This window comes from Vicia villosa, linkage group LG7, assembly GCF_029867415.1.
Source record: "Vicia villosa cultivar HV-30 ecotype Madison, WI linkage group LG7, Vvil1.0, whole genome shotgun sequence".
Classification (NCBI taxonomy): domain Eukaryota; kingdom Viridiplantae; phylum Streptophyta; class Magnoliopsida; order Fabales; family Fabaceae; genus Vicia; species Vicia villosa.
The window spans coordinates 75,340,834-75,361,033 of record NC_081186.1 but is presented as its reverse complement, the minus strand read 5'-3'; the positions used below and the strand labels follow the sequence as shown (position 1 = coordinate 75,361,033).

The 20,200-nt window shown below is 32.6% G+C and overlaps 3 protein-coding genes and 1 pseudogene across 3 annotated transcripts; all 4 read right to left on the bottom strand.

Moving 5' to 3' along the window:
- Window positions 1-1,600, bottom strand: LOC131620859 (embryonic abundant protein VF30.1). The gene is made up of 3 exons (XM_058892036.1): window positions 1,453-1,600; window positions 1,254-1,359; window positions 1-943 (listed from the first exon to the last, which is right to left on the bottom strand). Exons 1-3 carry the CDS (start codon window positions 1,489-1,491, stop codon window positions 282-284), a joined length of 807 nt encoding a protein of 268 aa, XP_058748019.1. The 5' UTR covers window positions 1,492-1,600; the 3' UTR covers window positions 1-281.
- A 4,362-nt stretch (window positions 1,601-5,962) lies between these two features.
- On the bottom strand, window positions 5,963-7,500 carry LOC131620860 (embryonic abundant protein VF30.1-like). The gene is made up of 3 exons (XM_058892037.1): window positions 7,347-7,500; window positions 7,148-7,253; window positions 5,963-6,905 (listed from the first exon to the last, which is right to left on the bottom strand). Exons 1-3 carry the CDS (start codon window positions 7,383-7,385, stop codon window positions 6,244-6,246), a joined length of 807 nt encoding a protein of 268 aa, XP_058748020.1. The 5' UTR covers window positions 7,386-7,500; the 3' UTR covers window positions 5,963-6,243.
- A 6,815-nt stretch (window positions 7,501-14,315) lies between these two features.
- LOC131620861 (embryonic abundant protein VF30.1-like) lies at window positions 14,316-15,690 on the bottom strand. Its single transcript, XM_058892038.1, has 3 exons — window positions 15,550-15,690; window positions 15,351-15,456; window positions 14,316-15,263 (listed from the first exon to the last, which is right to left on the bottom strand). The coding sequence occupies exons 1-3, from the start codon at window positions 15,586-15,588 to the stop codon at window positions 14,602-14,604; spliced, it is 807 nt and encodes a 268-aa protein (XP_058748021.1). The 5' UTR covers window positions 15,589-15,690; the 3' UTR covers window positions 14,316-14,601.
- Window positions 15,691-18,895: 3,205 nt separating this feature from the next.
- On the bottom strand, window positions 18,896-19,901 carry LOC131619365 (formate--tetrahydrofolate ligase-like; annotated as a pseudogene).
- Window positions 19,902-20,200: the final 299 nt, after the last annotated feature.

Sequence of the window (20,200 nt, the reverse complement as noted above, 5' to 3'; positions counted from 1 at the left end):
TTAATTCAAACACACCATTTTTTTATTATACATTTCAAACATACATCCATGTGGTGGCCATACGATACTAAGATACCATTAATTATCAAGATACACCCATAGTTCTAACTTGTTTTATTTAAAATACATAAGATCTTGCACATCCTATTCCTCCCTCAAAACATGTTTTATTTTTAAAACAGGTTCATTTCTAGCATGAGAGTCAAATGAAGATGAAAATCCTCAAGTCACAAACATGATGAAATTATTGAGTAAGTGACGAGTGCAGAACTATTTAACATCTAGATGACACAAAGATTGTCCACAGTATTATTTGGTACCCATGCAGCGGCCTTATTGCCAATGAAATGACATACAGGAACGGTTCCAGGAGTAACTTCGAGTGCTTCATAAAGCAACTCAGGATTCATACCTCTTGTGTCATGGTGGCAGACTGTTAAAGCCTTAGTTTTAGTTCCATCTGAGGCTACCAATGAGACCACATAAGCGGTTGTGTCACGCACTTGGTGGCAATTGAATACTACCTTTTCAAAATTCAATCTATGACACATAACTGCATTTTCTCCCACCTTTTTCACTTCTTCCACCACATATTGGTCTTGATTTTCAGCAAAGTTACTTGAAATTGCCTTAATCTTTGTTGATCCAAAATGTGAAATGACTTGGTCAATCATTGATTTCAAGGATGATACGCAATGTTTGTGTTCTGCTATAGCAGTTGGACTATAACAAAAGTCTTCAAGACTTTGTTCCTCTTTGTTTGCTAACCATATGGAGTCCGTGACACCTTGTCTTGATTTTGTGAATGGTCGAATAATATTTCCTACTGAACGAGTGTTACCCAAAGTAAAGGTTTTCCCAGGGTGAAGGTCATGTTCAAAAAAGAGCGTTGAGTATTGGTTCAATTCTTCACTTTTGATAGGTAGACTATTAGTTTTTCCACCTGCCATGTTAAAGGTGAAAATGAAAAATTATTAAATCATGATATATAGTTTTATTATGAGGCACTTATTCAGATAATATATTGTAATGTAAATTTTACAATAAATTAAGTTAAAAATCTCGACAAATAATGAAATGAGAAGAAATACGCAATTTTTTTTGATACAAAGGGGTCATAAGCTCTAGAAAAGGAAAAAAACGCAATAATTGATTATACATATATATTTGATAAATAAGATTTTTTTATTAAAATTAATTAGGTTAAATTTAATTATTATTAAAAGTGAAAAATTATGATTTAAATTACTAACTTGGAATTAATAGATCGGAGAAGGTCTTTGGCAAAGGAGTGTTTGGCCAAATAGATTGCCAGTAATCTTCTCCAGATGATGTCGCAGTGATACCCACGAAAGCCAACTGCATAAAATATTCATGTATTATAAAAAATATTCACAATAATTTAGAATACACATAAATTATATCTTGCATACTAAAAATTATTTAACTTACACAAAAGAGAGATAAAACAGTGAGATGTGCAAACTCCATTTGGGTGGCTATGAAGAAATGATATTAAGTAAAACTTAGCGAGTGTATCTGAAGTGTTATAAAATCCCCATTTTATAGACTACATGCATAACTAGTTGCATGTAAATTTGTTGAATTGTTCATTATTGATATCTCCAAGTGGATGGCATGGTTTTGCACATGGCTTCCATACAGATGCTCTCCAAAATAATTTTAACCTTCCCAAGAACATCCATGCATACACCTCAAAACTTGTGTGTGGTAACATTGTTCTCTTCAAGAATTGCTAACCCTTTTGTCCACGTTACGTTCATGCATGATGCACCCCCAAGCTTGTATGGTACTACTATTATTGTCTTGTTGAGTTATTAAATATTTGGTGCACATGGCATTCATGCAGTATGCAACAATTACATTTCCAAAGCTAGTGGTACCAAAAAAACAAAACTAGTGGTACCATATTCACTTTAATTATCATAAAGTAGAAATATCAAAATATATTTACATTTCCAATTGATTAGGATATGTATTTAGAAGACAATAATAGTTTAGAATCAATTAATCAACTACAGTGGCGGATCTTGCTCGAAATTTTAAGGGGGTGCCACAAATACAGATTAAAATATTATATAACAATTATTAAAATCACCTATATATTTTAGCTCAACTAACAAAAAATGATAATTTATTCTAAACACTTTTATTTGGATTTGGACTCCAAACATTACACTTATGTTTGAAATTTTTAATGATTATTTTCATTTTATCTATTAATCAAATATCGGCACTAATAATTCATAAATAAAATATCATAAATTTTTTTTGAACAGATATTTTTACATGTTTAATCACTGTATAATTTGTAAAATATGTACAAATAAATTACTAATAGAAATAGAATAAAAAAATGAAGAACACAGGAGTAATTAAAGAACAAATCATTACTAATAAATTACATGTTTAATCATTATATACTTATTTTTTAAACAAATCAATATACTCAAAATACGATTAGTAATTGCAGAACAGATGAGTGAAAAAATTGACACATTTTATTCATTTGTCATAGAAAGAAAAAAAAGGTAAAATCTTAAATTAACACAAACAAAATTTTTAAAACAATCAAATAAAAAAAGATTTCACGAAATTTTGTAAATTAAATAAAAAATTTGGAATCATAATTAGTAAAATAATTATTAACGGAAAAGTTTTTATTTTAAATGATATTGAGTAAATTCAGGATCTTGGATAAAAAAGTTCAGCCCATTACTAAAAAAAAACCCTAAAATAGTTAGTAACTTATTACTGTTCTTAATCCCTGCCAAGCATTGCTCATTTGTTTGTGTCTTTTATATGTCATGTGCATGTATTTAAAATTAAAAAAATGAGGGGTGCTATTGCACCCTTGGGCTCCTTAAAAGCTCCGCCACTGATCAACTAACAAATTGGTAAGTGTTGGCATATCGTAGCACAAAAGGTGTTATAGTATTAGTACAATATTAAAAAATTATAGCAAATCAAATAGATAACAGATGGTAAAATAAAAACAAATTACGAAGGTTTAGACATTTAGGGAAAAGTGTAAATCTGCTGCAGGAGTTTTTCAGTGTTTTTTTTTTAAGGCAAACGTATCGAAAACATAGCCTATATCTAATTTGTTTTTGGCATAGCTACTGCGTAAGTCTCGAATGTATATGAATATGGGTCCCAACCCTCATCTTAAGGGCTCTAAAAAAACTCCAAGGATAGTTTACTTGCACGTAAGCTTCCATATATAAAATTGGTTAAGAAATCAAGATTAGAAGTAATCATTTCAAGTAAAAAACCTCTTTTGATTTATATTGAAGCTCATAGAAGATAAAAGTAGTAGTAATGCTTTATAGCAGGTTGGAGATTAAAGCAATGAAGTCAATATAGTTGTATTTGGTAGTTACAACAAAATAACTAACTTTCATTTAGTTTGAAATTGGTTAGAGAAGTAGTTAGAGCAGTTACTTGATATTCAAGTTATTATATGGTGTAGGCAGGTAGCTTGTGGTAGAAGGAATCGAGTCTGTATATAAATGAACCTTATAATAGTTTCAAATTAGTGAGAATTCACTTCTTGATCATGTTCATTTTGATTTTTTTAATATGGTATTAGAGAAATCAATGAACTTGTATCACGTTCTCATTCGTCTTTGATCAATCATTTCATCATTCACAACTACAAATAATATTTTTTATGTCGAAACTTCCACCTCGATCCACCAATGTTCGAGGTATATGTCCCTGGAGCGCCATTATTTAAATATAAACAGCTTATGCACTCAATTATTATCGAAATCGAGGGAATATATAAGTGGAAGTTCACTTCAAATTCCAGTTACTGTATTTTATATTTTATTTTTATTTTTAAGTGGTTTACATTCTTATGATGCTTTTCCCTTTTCCCAGTTTTTTCTTTGTTTTTATTTTTTATCTTTATTACCCTCGGTTATAATGGCCAACCGAGAGGTTATATCTTTTGCATCAACATTTTTAAATATATTTTTTATGAATTATTTTTAAATATAATTAATCTTTTACCTTGTTTGTTATGAAACCGATGTGATAGTCAATTTAAATGAATTCCTAGAATATGGCGCTACATGGGGCTTTTATATTTTTTTAAATAAATTTTTAATTGATATATTCTCTTGATTTTACCTAAAAACTAATGTGTTTGATCTTTTGCATATACTTCAAAGAACTATACTCCAACTTTTCATTTACCTATCAACACTTCACGTTTCATCGTCATTATATTAGGAGGATAATTAATCATATATTTATGCTTAGATCATCCAAAATGCGTGAGACTTACAAGAGAAGAAATGTGAACTAAACCCCAAAAGGAGAGTAACGTGACATGATTTCTACAGAGAAATTTTCCAAGAAAAGACCACATGGAACCATATTGAAGGAACACCACCAAAAAAATAGTTGCTTCTAAGATTAAGCCATACTTAAAAATGTGAAGTAATTCTTTTTGTCAAACATGGAGATCATATCCAGCGATACTAATCGTGTCATCTCTAGAGTTCATGCAAATAGAGACCCCACTGATATTTGATATGTGATTTCTAATGCGCGCAAAAAAATCTTATTGGTCAAAAACCACACTATGTTAAACCAAAAGTAAGTATATTATTTGTGGGTATTAATGTGACATAAATAAATCAAAATTATTTGTAGTGGCGAAAACAATCTGACAACTATTCTTGTGGATACTATGTTATGAGATATATGCTCCATATTGTCTCCGGTTGCATTACAAATCGATGGATGAAAAATAAGATATTAGCTTAATCCACATATATACACATATGTATATATTTATAAGTTAATGTTGTTGCTTTTAGCTTATCATACTTTAAATTTTGTTCTAATTATAGGAGCTTAGCATCGAAACACCATACTCAAAAGAAGAAATTTGCGACACTCGATCACATTGGACGAGTTTATTCTTATCTTGTTATGAATCTCTACAACAACAATGATTTTTCTTGATTGCTAATTTTAATTTGTATATGAAAAGAGGTTTTTTCATTTTGATGTGCAAATATGTAAATGTCAAATGTGTGTATTCTGTCTTGCTGATGGTAACATATAAATTTCTAAATTTTGTTTAAAATAATATGATATATTCCAATTCTGTAAATTCTGTCTAAAACATGATACATACAAATTAATAGATTTATAATGATAAGATACATACTAATGAAAATGAAAAAGAAGAACAATCACCGCTTAACATACCAACAATAGCTTAGTACAAACAAGACAATTATATTCTGCATATTCTATTTTGTGTATAATTTTGTTTTTGTGTTCTTTTGTAAACATATTCTACCATTAATACCGATACCACTAACAAGTGCATCAACTTTATCTCTTATCCCTTTCCATATCTTTAGGCCAGTGGTTTCATAATGCACCAAACAACACTTTGTTTTCTCTACTTCCTTAATGAATTAATAAGTAGAACTATATATAACAAATATAAGAAGTATGAAAGTGAGTCAAAATTTCAATGTGAGATTGTTTTTTAAACATTGAATGCTCACTTACTTAGTTACAAGGTGTCATATTATGAAGTAATAAGTGGAACGTATATAACAAATATAACAAATATAAGAAGTATGAAAGTGAATCAAAATTTTAATGTGAGATTGTTTTTTAAATATTGAATGCTCACTTACTTAGTTACAAAGTGTCATATTATTATTAAAACACAACAACAGTTAAATATTTAATTAATCTCTTTCACAAGTTAACAATTACAACACTCCTTTCATATTATAAAATATAAATTTTTATGTATTATAATCTCTTACTTTTTGCCGAAAGATGATATAATTTAATAAGTGCTGCAATTCTTATCAAGTTTTTCCAACCAATTTTAATTTAATAAGTACAACAATTTACCTAACATATTCTAATGTTTTAAGGCACGCATATCAACAATATATTAATTCAAACACACCATTTTTTTATTATACATTTCAAACATACATCCATGTGGTGGCCATACGATACTAAGATATCATTAATTATCAAGATACACCCATGGTTCTAACTTGTTTTATTTAAAATACATAAGATCTTGCACATCCTACTCCTCCCTCAAAACATGTTTTATTTTTAAAACAGGTTCATTTCTAGCATGAGAGTCAAATGAAGATGAAAATCCTCAAGTCACAAACATGATGAAGTTATTGAGTAAGAGACGAGTGCAGAACTATTTAACATCTAGATGACACAAAGATTGTCCACAGTATTATTTGGTACCCATGCAGCGGCCTTATTGCCAATGAAATGACATACAGGAACGGTTCCAGGAGTAACTTCGAGTGCTTCATAAAGCAACTCAGGATTCATACCTCTTGTGTCATGGTGGCAGACTGTTAAAGCCTTAGTTTTAGTTCCATCTGAGGCTACCAATGAGACCACATAAGCGGTTGTGTCACGCACTTGGTGGCAATTGAATACTACCTTTTCAAAATTCAATCTATGACACATAACTGCATTTTCTCCCACCTTTTTCACTTCTTCCACCACATATTGGTCTTGATTTCCAGCAAAGTTACTTGAAATTGCCTTAATCTTTGTTGATCCAAAATGTGAAATGACTTGGTCAATCATCGATTTCAAGGATGATACACAATGTTTGTGTTCTGCTATAGCAGTTGGACTATAACAAAAGTCCTCAAGACTTTGTTCCTCTTTGTTTGCTAACCATATGGAATCTGTGACACCTTGTCTTGATTTTGTGAATGGTCGAATAATATTTCCTACTGAACGAGTGTTACCCAAAATAAAGGTTTTCCCAGGGTGAAGGTCATGTTCAAAAAAGAGCGTTGAGTATTGGTTCAATTCTTCACTTTTGATAGGTAGACTATTAGTTTTTTCACCTGCCATGTTAAAGGTGAAAATGATAAATTATTAAATCATGATATATAGTTTTATTACTACTCAGAAATACACAATATTTTTTTTGGTTACAAAGAGGTCATAAGCTCAAATAAAGGAAAAATACGCAATAATGAACTATAAATACATATATATTTGATAAATAAGATTTATTTTTATTGAAATTAATTAGGTTAAATTTAATTATCATTAAAAGTGAAAAACTATGATTTAAATTACTTACTAGGAATTAAAAGATCGAAGAAGGACTTTGGCAAAGGAGTGTTTGGCCAAATAGATTTCCAGTAATCTTCTCCGGATGATGTCGCAGTGATTCCCACGAAAGCCAACTACATAAAATATTCGTGTATTATAAAAAAATATTCAAAATAATCTAGAATGTAAATAAATTAATCTTTCAGACTAGAAAATATTTAGCTTACACAAAAGAGAGATAAAATAGTGAGATGTGCAAACTCCATTTCAGTGGCTATGAAGAAATGATGTTGTTAAAACTTAGTGAGTGTTTATGAAGTGTTATAAAATCCCCATTTTATAGACTACATGCATAACTAGTTGCATGTAAATTTGTAGTATTGTTCATTATTGATTTCTCCAAGTGGATGGCATGATTTTGCACATGGCTTCCATGCAGATGCTCTCCAAAATTATTTTAAACCTTTCCAAGGACATCCATGCATACACCTCAAAACTTGTGTGTGGTAACATTGTTCTCTTCAAGAATTACTAACCCTTTTGTCCATGTTACGTTCATGCACCACAAAGCTTGTATGGTACTATTATTGTCTTGTTGAGTTATTAAATATTTGGTGCACATGGCATTCATGCAGTATGCAACAATTACATTTCCATAAAAAACAAAACTAGTGGTACCATATTCACTTTAATTCTCATAAAGTAGAAATATCAGCATATATTTACATTTCCAATTGATTACGATAAGTATTTAGAAGACAATAAAAGTTTAGAATCAATTAATCAACTAACAAATTGTGAGTGTTGACATATCTTAATTAGCACAAAAGGTGTTATAGTATTAGTACATATTTTAAAAATGATAGCTAATCAAGTACATATAACACATAGTAAAACAAAAACAAATTACGAAGATTTAGAGATTTAGTGACAATATGTGTAAATTTGCTGCAGGAGTTATTCAGTTGTATTTATATTTTAAAAGACACACGTATTGAAAACAGCCTATATCTAATTTGTTTTTGGCATAGCTACTGCTTAGGTCTCGAAAGTATATGAATATGGGTCCCAACCCTCATCTTAAGGGCTCTAAAAATCTCCAAGGATAGACAACTTGCACGTAAGCTTCCATATATAAAATTGGTTAAGAAATCAAGATTAGAAGTAATCATTTCAACTCAATAATCACTTTTGATTTATATTGAAGCTCATAGAAGATAAAAGTAGTAGGAATGCTTTAGAGCAGGTTGGAGATTAAAGCAATAAAGTCATTAGAGTTGTATTAGTTAGTAACAACAAAATAACTAACTTTCATTTAGTTTGAAATTGGTTAGAGAAGTTGTTTGAGAAGTTACTTGCTATTGAAGTAATTATATGGTGTAGGCTATACAAGGTAGCCAATGGTGGAAGCAATCGATTGTGTAGAAATGAATCTTGTAATAGTTTTAAATTAGTGAGAATTCACTTTTTCATCATGTTCATTTTGATTTCTTAATACGTTATTAGAGCAACAAATGAACTCGTATCACGTTCTCATTCATTTTTTAGAAACCATATACTTTATTTCATTAAACCAAAAAACAGATGAATAAAACGGTGATAAAAAGATCTAGTCACAAAAGAAACTACAAGACTAAATAGGTAGCATAAGCCTAGGTATGTGATTAGTCTAGTCTTCATCCAACACCGGTAAATAACAGAGCCAATAATTTTGAGACCAATATCTTTACTAGTTGCGCAGTAGTTCCAAAACAGAATTGATTTTGTAAAAGCCGCGATTCATAAACCATCTCTGTAAAAGAGAACTTAAGAATATCAGCTATACTATCTTTGCCTTTACTCGCATTAAGAATCCAACTCAGTTCCTCATCCCAACAGAGTTCTTCTAATGTGAGCCCAACTAAGAACATAGGTCCAAATATCAGAGAAAACTTTGCAAGAGAATAAGAGATGGTTTATAGTTTCAACCTCAGTACAGTAGTGTTAGAAAGCTATGCATAGATTGAACTCTTTATTTTCTGTTTCTTGATTCAACGAATAGTTAGTTACAAAGATCTAAGAGATTGCATTTTATAGAAGCAATCCTGTAACCTGCTATAGCAGGTTACCTTCCTGTAACCTGCTATAGCAGGTTACCTTACTCTAGCTACTGCCAGGTGTCAGTTACAATATACAAAAGCTACTATCTACTAGTATATTCTAATACCCCCCCCCCCCCCCCCCCCCCCCCCCACAAACTCATGGGGAGCTAGCAACCTAGAGTTTGTGCTTCAATTCTAAAAACTTGGTGGATGGAAGAGGCTTTGTCAACACATCTGCCAGCTGATCAACACCTGGGATATGAACAACATCAAGCTGCTTGGCTAGAAATTTTTCTCTGACAAAGAATAGGTCTATCTCCATGTGTTTTGTTCTTGTATGCATGATATGATTGTGAGCTAGCAGCATTGCAGACTGATTGTCACACAATATGATAGGTGGTTTGGTGGAAATAGACAGCTCCTTGAGAAGAGTTTGCACCCATAACAGGTCTGCAGTAGCTTGAGCTAGACTCCTGTACTCAGCTTCTGTGCTGGACCTAGCCACAACTGGATGCTTCTTTGACCACAAAGATATGAGGTTTGTGCCCAAGAAGGTTGCTGCACCTGAGGTGCTTCTCCAGTCAGCATCACAATACACCTGTAATGAAGGCACATCATGAGGGGAGAGAGGGGATAAATGTAAGCCATGCTGAAGGGTCCCTTTGAGATATCTGAGAATTCTTTTGACTGCCACCCAATGAGATTCAAGAGGAGCTGATATGAACTGACACACTTTGTTCACAGCAAAAGAGATGTCAGGTCCGGTGATTGTAGCATACTGCAAAGCACCAACTATAGACCTGTAAAGAAAGGGATCATGCAGAGGTGCTGAACTAGATTTGGTTAGTTTACAAGTAGATTTCATAGGAGTGGCAACTGCTGTAGACTCATGCATATTAGTTTTATACAGCAAATACCTAATATATTTAGACTGAGTTAAGAGAAGAGAGCCATTGGAGGCAGACTTCACTTCAATTCCCAAAAAATAATCAAGATCACCAAGGTGTTTTAGGGAGAAAGCTAGATTGAGTTTGGTGATGATATCCAAAACCAAAGGTTTGGAATTTCCAGTGATAATGATGTTATCTACATACACAAGAATGTAGATGATGTGATTTTTGGAGGAATAGATGAAGAGGGATGGATCACATTTGCTAGCTTGGAAGTGAAGTTTCAGGAGGCTGTCTGCAGTTTTTCAAACCCTTGCCTAGGGGCCTGTTTCAGGCCATATAAAGCTTTGTGAAGCTTGCAAACTAAAGATGAATAAGCACTGACAATCCCTGGGGGCCGTTCCATGTAAACTTCTTCAGCTAATGTGCCATTCAGAAAGGCATTATTGACATAAATCTGTAGGCAATAGTGAGAATTATCCTAATGGTAATTGGTTTGACAACAGGAGAAAAAGTTTCCTGGAAGTTAAAACCTTGCCTCTGGTGAAAACCTTTGGCAACCAACATGGCCTTATACTTGTTAACAGTCCCATCAAGGTTTTCTTTAACCCTGAACACCCATTTACAACCTATGGCTCTTCTATGGGAAGGGAGAGAAACTAAGGACCAGGTCTGATTTTTCAGTAAAGCATCAAACTCAGACTGCATAGCAGATTTCCAGTGAGAGTTCCCAAGAGCCTGCTTGACAGATTTAGGCTTAACAGTAGTGAGAAGAAGTCTGAGCTCAAGTCTGGGTTGAATGAAGCCAGATTTTGCCCTAGTTTGCATGTGATGAGAATTAATAGGTAGCATCAAATGTTATTAGCAAGGAGGCCAAACTGTGTAATCTTTTTTTTTGTAGCCAATTTGTTGTGGCAAGCCATCCACAGGGTAAATTTCGCTCGAGGTCGGGCGTTGTTGTTGAAAAGCAGCTTCTTCCAATGCAAATCTGGTTGTCCCGTGTTCAACTTATAATACAACTTCTTGACATAGAAATTATTGTGTTGCAGCATATTGTTCCATCTAGGAAGGGACACAATTCCCTGTCATGTATTTACTATGCGTTTAAGAATCCAAGGGAAATTGTTGCGGATAGGAATATTCATCACCTCATCAGATTTCATATAATAACAATTGATCCATTTAACCTATAAATTGTCAGCTTTCCTACACAAATTTCATAACAACTTTAACATATGGACAATCCCCCAATTTTCAAGAGATATGGTGTTTAAACCCCCCTTGTTTTTTGGACTACAAGTTCTCTCCCAAGCAATCGGAGTCTTTCGATGAATAGTTTCCCCTCCAGACCATAAAAACGAACGACAAATAGATTCCGCCATTTTCAAATCTTCTTGAGGAGAGGAATGCTTTGGAGTCAGAAATTGGAAATAGAGAAGAGAACGCTTTTCACAAGCTCAAGCCTACCTGCAAAACTAAGGAGTCTTGAACTCCAATGCTGGACGCGAGTTACCAATTTCTCCACCAGAACCATACAATGAGCTATAGATAGTTTCTCACTCGTTAACAGAACGCTGAGGTATCTAAAGGGGAGCACCCCTTCCTGAAAATAGGTGATATGGGATATACTCTCTTTATCCATATTTGGAACATTCCCATAATACAACTTGCATTTCATGTAGACTCTGTAAAGGTTGAAAAAGCTTCCATAAGGAGTTGAACTGACATGGGGTTTCCTTTAGTAAAAAGGAGTAAGTCATACGTAAAGCTGAGGTTGATAATTTTCATCTTTTCGCACTTGGAATGGAAGTCGAAATTGGGGTTTTGTTGAAGCTTTTGAAGAACTCTGTGAAGGTAGTCCATAACTAGAACAAAGAGCATGGGAAGAGCGGGTCTCCTTGTGTGAGCCCCCAATTCTCAACCAAGAAATCCGTGTACTCGCCATTTACACTATATCTATATGACACACTTTTAACGGTAAGCATAACAAGTCTAATGAACTTATGCGGGAAGCTCATCTCATGGAGGATAGTCTCAACTGCCCTCCATTCAATAGAGTCATGGGATTTTTGGAGGTCTGTTTGTATCATACATCTAGAGGGCCATTTTTTCTGCTATAGCCCTTGATCAATTCATAGGCCAGAAGAATATTGTCTTGCACCAGGGATGAAAGCTGTTTGGCTATTGTGAACCACTTTTCCAATAAATTTTCCAAGTCTATTTGTCATGATCCTTGAGATAATTTTATAGATAATGGTGAAAAAGGATATAGGCCTGTAGTTCTTAACCATTTTGGAATTAGAGATCTTGGGAATGAAAGTGACTAGAGAATTATTGACTGCCATGTAAATTTTCTTTTCTTCAAAAAATTCCTTAACAACTTTAATAAGGTCATTTTTCACAATTTCCCAACTGTACTTGTAGAACTTGACACTGTAGCCATCACAGCCTGGGGAAGTAGAGTCCTATGTGCCCTTCAAACTTTTATAAATCTCATCCTTAGTGACAGAATTTTTCAACTAGTTTCTCTAGTCATGTGAGCTGCTTTCCTTTCCTCATAGCATCAAGATCAATACCTTTAAGAATGACAGTAGAGGAGCCAACAAGATTACCTTAAAACTTCATAATATCATCCTTAAACTCATTTTGGTGGTAGGTTACTTGACCATCCTCTTTCAGCAAAGTAGTAATTTGCATTTTCTTAGTCTTTGCTTTGAGTGTAGCATGGAAAAAGCCGCTGTTTCCATCACCCATTGTTATCCAGTCAATTTTGGACCTTTGATGAAGCATCTCTTCCTCCATGTGATTCAACTTAATGATCTCCTCAGTGTGGATCTTCACTATATCAATAAGTTAGGGGGTTCATTATATCCTTATCCAAATTAGTTTGGGACTGCAGGAGGTTACCTCTAGACTTAGTGATTTAATCCTTGATATCCTTGTAAGGAGGGCTCGTGGTTTGGATAGTACTTTGGAGTATCTGTAACTTCTTCCATATGCTAAACATGGCTATGCCCTCAAGGGGAAGCTCCCAACTCTCTTTCACATTCTCATTCTTCTTTAATCAATCATTTCATCTTTCACAACTACAAATAATATTTGTTACGACGAAGCTTCAACCTCAATCCACAAATATTCGAGTGTATATGTCCCTGGAGTGCCATTATTTTTTTATTTTTAAATATAAACAACTTACGCACTCAATTATTATCGAAACCGAGGGAATATATATACGTGGAAGTTCACTTCAAATTTCATTTACTGTATTTTATATTTAATTTTTACTTTTAAGTGGTTTACGGTCACATGGCTCTTTTCCCTTTTCTCATTTTTTATTTGTTTTTATTTTTTCTTTATTACCCTTGGTTATAACGGCCAACCAAGAGGTTATATCTTTTACATCAACATTTTCAAATACCTTTTTTATGAATTATTTTTATTATTTTTAATTATAATTAATCTTTTACCTTGCTTGTTACAAAATCGACCTCATAGTTAATTTAAATGAATTCCTAGAATATGGCACTATATGGGGCTTTTATTTTTTTAAATAAATTTTTAATTGATATATTCTCTCGATTTTACTTTAAAACTGGCGTGTTTGCTCTTTTGCATATACTTCAAAGCACTATACTCCAACTTTCCATTTACCTATCAACACTTCACGTTTCATCATCATTCTCTTCAAAAAAAACTCTAGGCATTTTCATCAAAACTATTTCAACATCAAATCCAACATCATCTCTTTCAAAACTCTTCGAAACTTCGTATCACGTTTGAGATACGTTATGTTGAACTCTAATAAAAATGTTCATCTCTCACCCCTTAAAACTTGTTTGAAATATTGTTAGAAATATAGTAACCATTGAAATTTTGTTTGAAATATAATACCACTGAAATGCTCATAGAATACTCCTTAATAAATATATAAGTTGAATTATATCTAAGAAGTATGAAGGTGTGGTATTATTAATTTTTTGGTATATACAAAGTGTCATATCATTATCGAAAGGCAGCAATTATTAATATTTAATTAATCTCTTCGTTACCAACACTCCTTTCATATTATATATGGTATCATTATCTCTTATTTTTAGCTGAAACATTATATAGTTTAATTATTATTGCAACTCTAATCAAGCTTTTCCACCAATTACAATTTAGTAAGTATGAAAATTTACCTAACCATGTTGTAATCTTTTAAGGCATATATGTCAACAATATATTAATTCAAACACAACATTTTTTTTTATAAATTTCAAACATACATACGTGAACTGGCCATACAATACTAAGGTACCATTAAGTACCATGATACACCCATGGATGTAACTTGTTTTATTTAAAATACATAAGATCTGGTTCTTGCACATCCTATTCCTCCCTCAAAACATGTTTTATTTTTAAAACAGGTTCATTTCTAGCATGAGAGTCAAATGAAGATGAAAATCCTCAAGTCACAATCATGATGAAATTATTGAATGAGAGATGAGTGCAGAACTATTTAACATCTAGATGACACAAAGATTGTCCACGGTATGATTTGGTACCCATGCAGCAGCTTTATTGCCAATGAAATGGCAAACAGGAACGGTTCCGGGAGTAACTTCGAGTGCTTCATAAAGCAACTCAGGATTCATACCTCTTGTGTCATGGTGGCAGACTGTTAAAGCCTTAGTTTTAGTTCCATCTGAGGCTACCAATGAGACCACATAAGCAGTTGTGTCCCGCACTTGGTGGCAATTGAATACTACCTTTTCAAAATTCAATCTATGACACATCACTGCATTATCTCCAACTTTTTTCACTTCTTCCACAACATATTGGTCTTGATCTTCAGCAAAGTTACTTGAAATTGCCTTAATCTTTGTCGATCCAAAATGTGAAATGACTTGGTCAATCATCGATTTCAAGGTTGATACACAATGTTTGTGTTCTGCTATAGCAGTTGGACTATAACAAAAGTCCTCAAGACTTTGTTCCTCTTTGTTTGCTAACCATATGGAATCCGTGACACCTTGTCTTGATTTTGAGAATGGTCGAATTATATTTCCTACTGAATGAGTGTTACCCAAAGTAAAGATTTTCCCAGGGTGAAGGTCATGTTCAAAAAAGAGCGTCGAGTATTGGTTCAATTCCTCACTTTTGATGGGTAGATTATTAGTTTTTCCACCTGCCATGTTAAAGGTGAAAATGATAAATTAATTAGGTTAAATTTAAATATCAGTAAAAGTAAAAAATTATGATTTAAATTACTCACTTGGAATTAATAGATCGGAAAAGGTCTTTGGCAAAGGAGTGTTTGGCCAAATAGATTGCCAGTAATCTTCTCCGGATGATGTCGCAGTGATTCCCACGAAAGCCAACTGCATAGAATATTCATGTATTGTAAAAAATATTCACAATAATTTAGAATACACATAAATTATATCTTGCATACTAAAAATTACTTAGCTTACACAAAAGAGTGATAAAACGGTGAGATGTGCAAACTCCATTTGGGTGGCTATGAAGAAATGATATTATGTAAAACTTAGCGAGTGTATATGAAGTGTTATAAAACCCCCCTTTTATAGACTACATGCATAACTAGTTGCATGTAAATTTGTAGTATTGTTCATTATTGATTTCTCCAAGTGGATGGCATGGTTTTGCACATGGCTTCCATGCAGATGCTCTCCAAAATTATTTTAACCTTCCCAAGGACATCCATGCATACACCTCAAAACTTGTGAGTGGTAACATTGTTCTTTTCAAGAATTACTAACCCTTTTGTCCACGTTACGTTCATGCACCACAAAACTTGTATGGTACTATTATTGTCTTGTTGAGTTAATAAAGATTTGGTGCACATGGCATTCATGCAGTATGAACAATTGCATTTCCATAAAAAACAAAACTAGTGGTACCATATTCACTTTAATTCTCATAAAGTAGAAATATAAGCATATATTTACTCTTCCAATTGATTAGGATAACTATTTAGAAGACAATAATAGATTAGAATCAATTAATCAACTAACAAATTGGTAAGTGTTGGCATATCATAGCATAAAAGCTGTTATAGTATTAGTACAATATTAAAAAATTATATCAAATCAAATAGATAACAGATAGTAAAAAAAAAAAAAAACAAATTACAAAGGTTTTGACATTTAGTGACAATGTGTAAATTTGATGAAGGAGTTTTCAGTTTTTATTTTTATTTTTTTAAAGGCAAATGTATACAAAAAAAAGAGTTTTTAACTTTTCAGTTCATATTAATAAAAAAGTTTTGTTTGGTAATTATATGTATTTGTGTTGTATAATTATACTCGTGTCGAATAAAATAGTTTTTGTGTTGTATAATTATACTCGCGTTGATTAACAAAAAATGCAATATTTAATATTTTTTTAACGATATTAAAATTACATGTCTTGTAATGAATTTAGAGATAGTGTTGCTAATTATTTTACCGTAATAATATTGGAGTTTTACCCTAAAATAGACAGTAAATTATTTTTATTATTATTTTAGATTAATATAATTGAATTCAAAATCGTAATGATGTATTTTATATATCTTATTAAATTTATATATAAATTTTATTATATAAATTCATTTAAAAATTTATATATAATTGTTCGATACATTTTGATGTTATTTTTAATTTTATATATATCAATTTTTTTTTGCATGTTTGCTAATATATGTATTTTTATTTTATAAAAATTAATTTAGTTATATAATACAAGAATATAATGAGACTATCAATTTCTTAATTAAGAATGTCCTTTTATGTCATTTTGTATTTATCAGCTAGTATAATAGCTAATTTATCAAGCATTCAAATTAATTTATCAGCTATCAGCTACCAGCTATCAACTATCCGCTATCAGTGTAGAAAGTATATTGGAGTACTTTTAGTTTATTGCTTCCATAGGGATTGGTGTGATATTACTGCCGTTCTACAGTTTAGATTGTCATGAGCTAGAGTTTCTTTGGGTTTGGTTTTGTTAAAGATCATTCACAAATTATAGTAGCAAAGATTTAAATAAGGAAAGTTCTAAGGTTATAAAGAAGTATCAAGACCTGATTTCATCAACCTTATTCTTATGACTGCTACAAATCATGCATATGAACTTGTTACTAATCAATATTATCACGTATCGTTCGTCTATACCATCTGTGTCCGAAATGGTATAGCAAGTTTTTACCATATTGTTAAGCCAACGATTTCTCAAATGATCAAACAACACAAATAACATTTATAAACCGATACAAAGTGAATATCAACCATTAATTCCATGTCTAGACTTAATGTTTGATAGATGATAAAGTTAGGTCAAGATGTAAATATTGTATTTCGCAAACATTTAAACCATAGAAATCCAAGAATAAACAAACTATATCATCTATATTGATTCTTAACTTCTTCATACACAATATTCAATAGAAAGACATACAAAATGAAAGGAAGATTACATCCTGTCTTGATACAAAAGGGGTTTAGCTATCCATTGACATGGTAGCTTGCACAAGAAGGAATGGATGAAGATTATCAAGCATCTAAGGTGATTTCTTTACGATCAATGCTCTGATTCTTCGATTCTATATTGCTACAGTGATATATGCTCTTTCTTGCTTTCAAAATGGTCTAACCCTTCAAAATATTTGATCTGTCCTTTAAATAGAAAAACAAAATATCATAGAGCGCGTTATGCGCCCTACAGCGCGCTACACACACATTCATTAAATGATCAAACCGTCCTAAAGCGCACTACGCGCCCTCCTACCCGCGCGACGCGCGCAACATTCTGCCCAGAAGGCAAAAAAAGATCCCCAGACCGTGCGACGCGCGCGATACGCCCTTGAAGCTGACTTAAATTTTCTTCATTGAGATTCTTTCAACTATCCAAGCTTCCAGTCCCACCTAAAAGACATAACCTACACTAAAATCAAATAGGAAATAACTTAATATAAAACAAAATCTTGATTAACTAAACTACTAATATTTACTTCAAAATACCAGGGGATCATACAAATATGCGATAAAATAGTCGAAAGATACCAAAATAATATACTATATTTTAACACAATTTAGTACCTTAACAACCAGCTATCATCTACAAGTCATCAGCTACCAGCTACCAGCTAGTTTTACCAAATTGAGCCATAGTCTATTTCTATTTTTTTATGGCATAGCCACTGCATAAGTCTCGAATGTATATGAATATTGATAGACTCTAAATAAGAACACTACCAAAACCCTAACAAGTTTTAAATTTCTACACTAAAAGGGGCAGAACACAAAAAGCTAGGAGAGGAAAAATAAAAGATAAAATAAACTTCATTGATTTCTTTGATATCTCAAATGTGTCAAAGACACTAAATTATATAATGTCACTAATGGATAATCTTACAAAAGACCTAAACACTAAAAGACCCCTTAAATAATAATTGAGAAGCCCAACTAAAATATATTAAGATTAATACTAATAAACTAACTTAAATTATATAATTCTACTCTCTATCATTGTCGCCGGGTTCGCTTGAAACTTGTCCTCAAGGTTTTAAAATAAACTCCCACAAATAAAAATTGGTAGATGAATGTATTCTTTATTAGTCAACATCTTAGAGTTTGCACAATAATAATCCAAATTATAGTTCTTGTCAACTTGGTTCATATGATATCTAGGATCATCCATGTCACTAACAAGGAAAACAACACCAAGAGTATCACAAGGAGGGACATGTTGTGAGTCACCTTGTTCCAGCATAATTATAGCTTTTATATATGTATGCCGAAGCAATTTCATTAGAAGTTACACACTAATATTAGAATCATATTTGAAATCCATAAATGGTGGAATCCCATCTCCAACACCTAAATCATCAGCAGTTACAGGGTCACCACTCTTGCTATTTCCAATTACCATTCCCAAAGCCTCTCGCGCATATCAGCAAGGGATATTGTCAATGCCAAAATAACCATTATCTATCTAGTAACATAAATATAAAATGCAATTTCTCTTACCATTCCTTTCCCATCAGGTCCCTGACCAACATAAATTTTCCTTAGGAACCGGTCATTGATGTCCATTACTCAACTCCATGTAATAGAATCAGGGTCAATATCAAGTCTAGCAAATTTAGTTACTTCTTCTAGTGTAAGTTCATCTGGATTTGAAATGCCAGGTTTCTTGAGACACCTAAACATGACATCATTAAAGCTCATTTTTTCTTCTTTATTTGCAGGGCATAACTGATTGAAAAGAGCTTTATCTGATTGCGTTGATTCATGGAAAATCTGGGCATCAATTGCAATTGCTAGAAGGTTGTTTGTTGCAGTTATAGCATGGATATCTCCTGTTAGGTGAAGATTGAATTCATCCATGGGAATCACTTGGCTATAACAACCACAAGTTGCACCTCCTTTGATTCCCAAAGTAGGTCCTTGTGATGGTTGACGAATGCGTGTGATCACCTTTTTATCAAGAAAAGCACCTAAAGCTTGACAAAGACCAACAATAGTAGTAGATTTACCTTCACCAAGAGGAGTTGGAGTAATACCTCCAACCACAACATAATATCCATTTTTCGATTCTTTCAAATCATCCAAAACCGACAACAAAACCTTGGCCTTATATTTTCCGTAAATGTTGTAATGATTGGGAGTAAGATTATGATTCTTCGCAATTTCATCGATGTGAACCAGTTGAACGAAGTTAGCAATATCAATATCGGAGGGAACCGGAGAAACTACATCAAGCTTTCTCATCACAGAAGAACTCATTGTTGATTTTCTATTGAGTTTTAATTTTGAGAAGAGTGATTGTTGTTCTTGTGACAGTTGCCTCCATTTCTCATTTACAAGTAACAATTCCCAGAAAATAACTGCATCATCTGCATCTCTAGATAACAAATAATGTTGCTCACATTCTTTGGCTTTAATTAGGAATTTACTTGTTGGAAGCCAATGAGTGAAATTCACAACTGCTTTGTGACTAGGAAGAGTGGTTAAAATTTGAGCACTCTTAGGGGAGAAAATGGAAAATATGTTTTGAGCACCAAAAGAGACTAAATCGGAAGCACCACAAGAAACATTGGTGACTATTCGGTTGCATCTT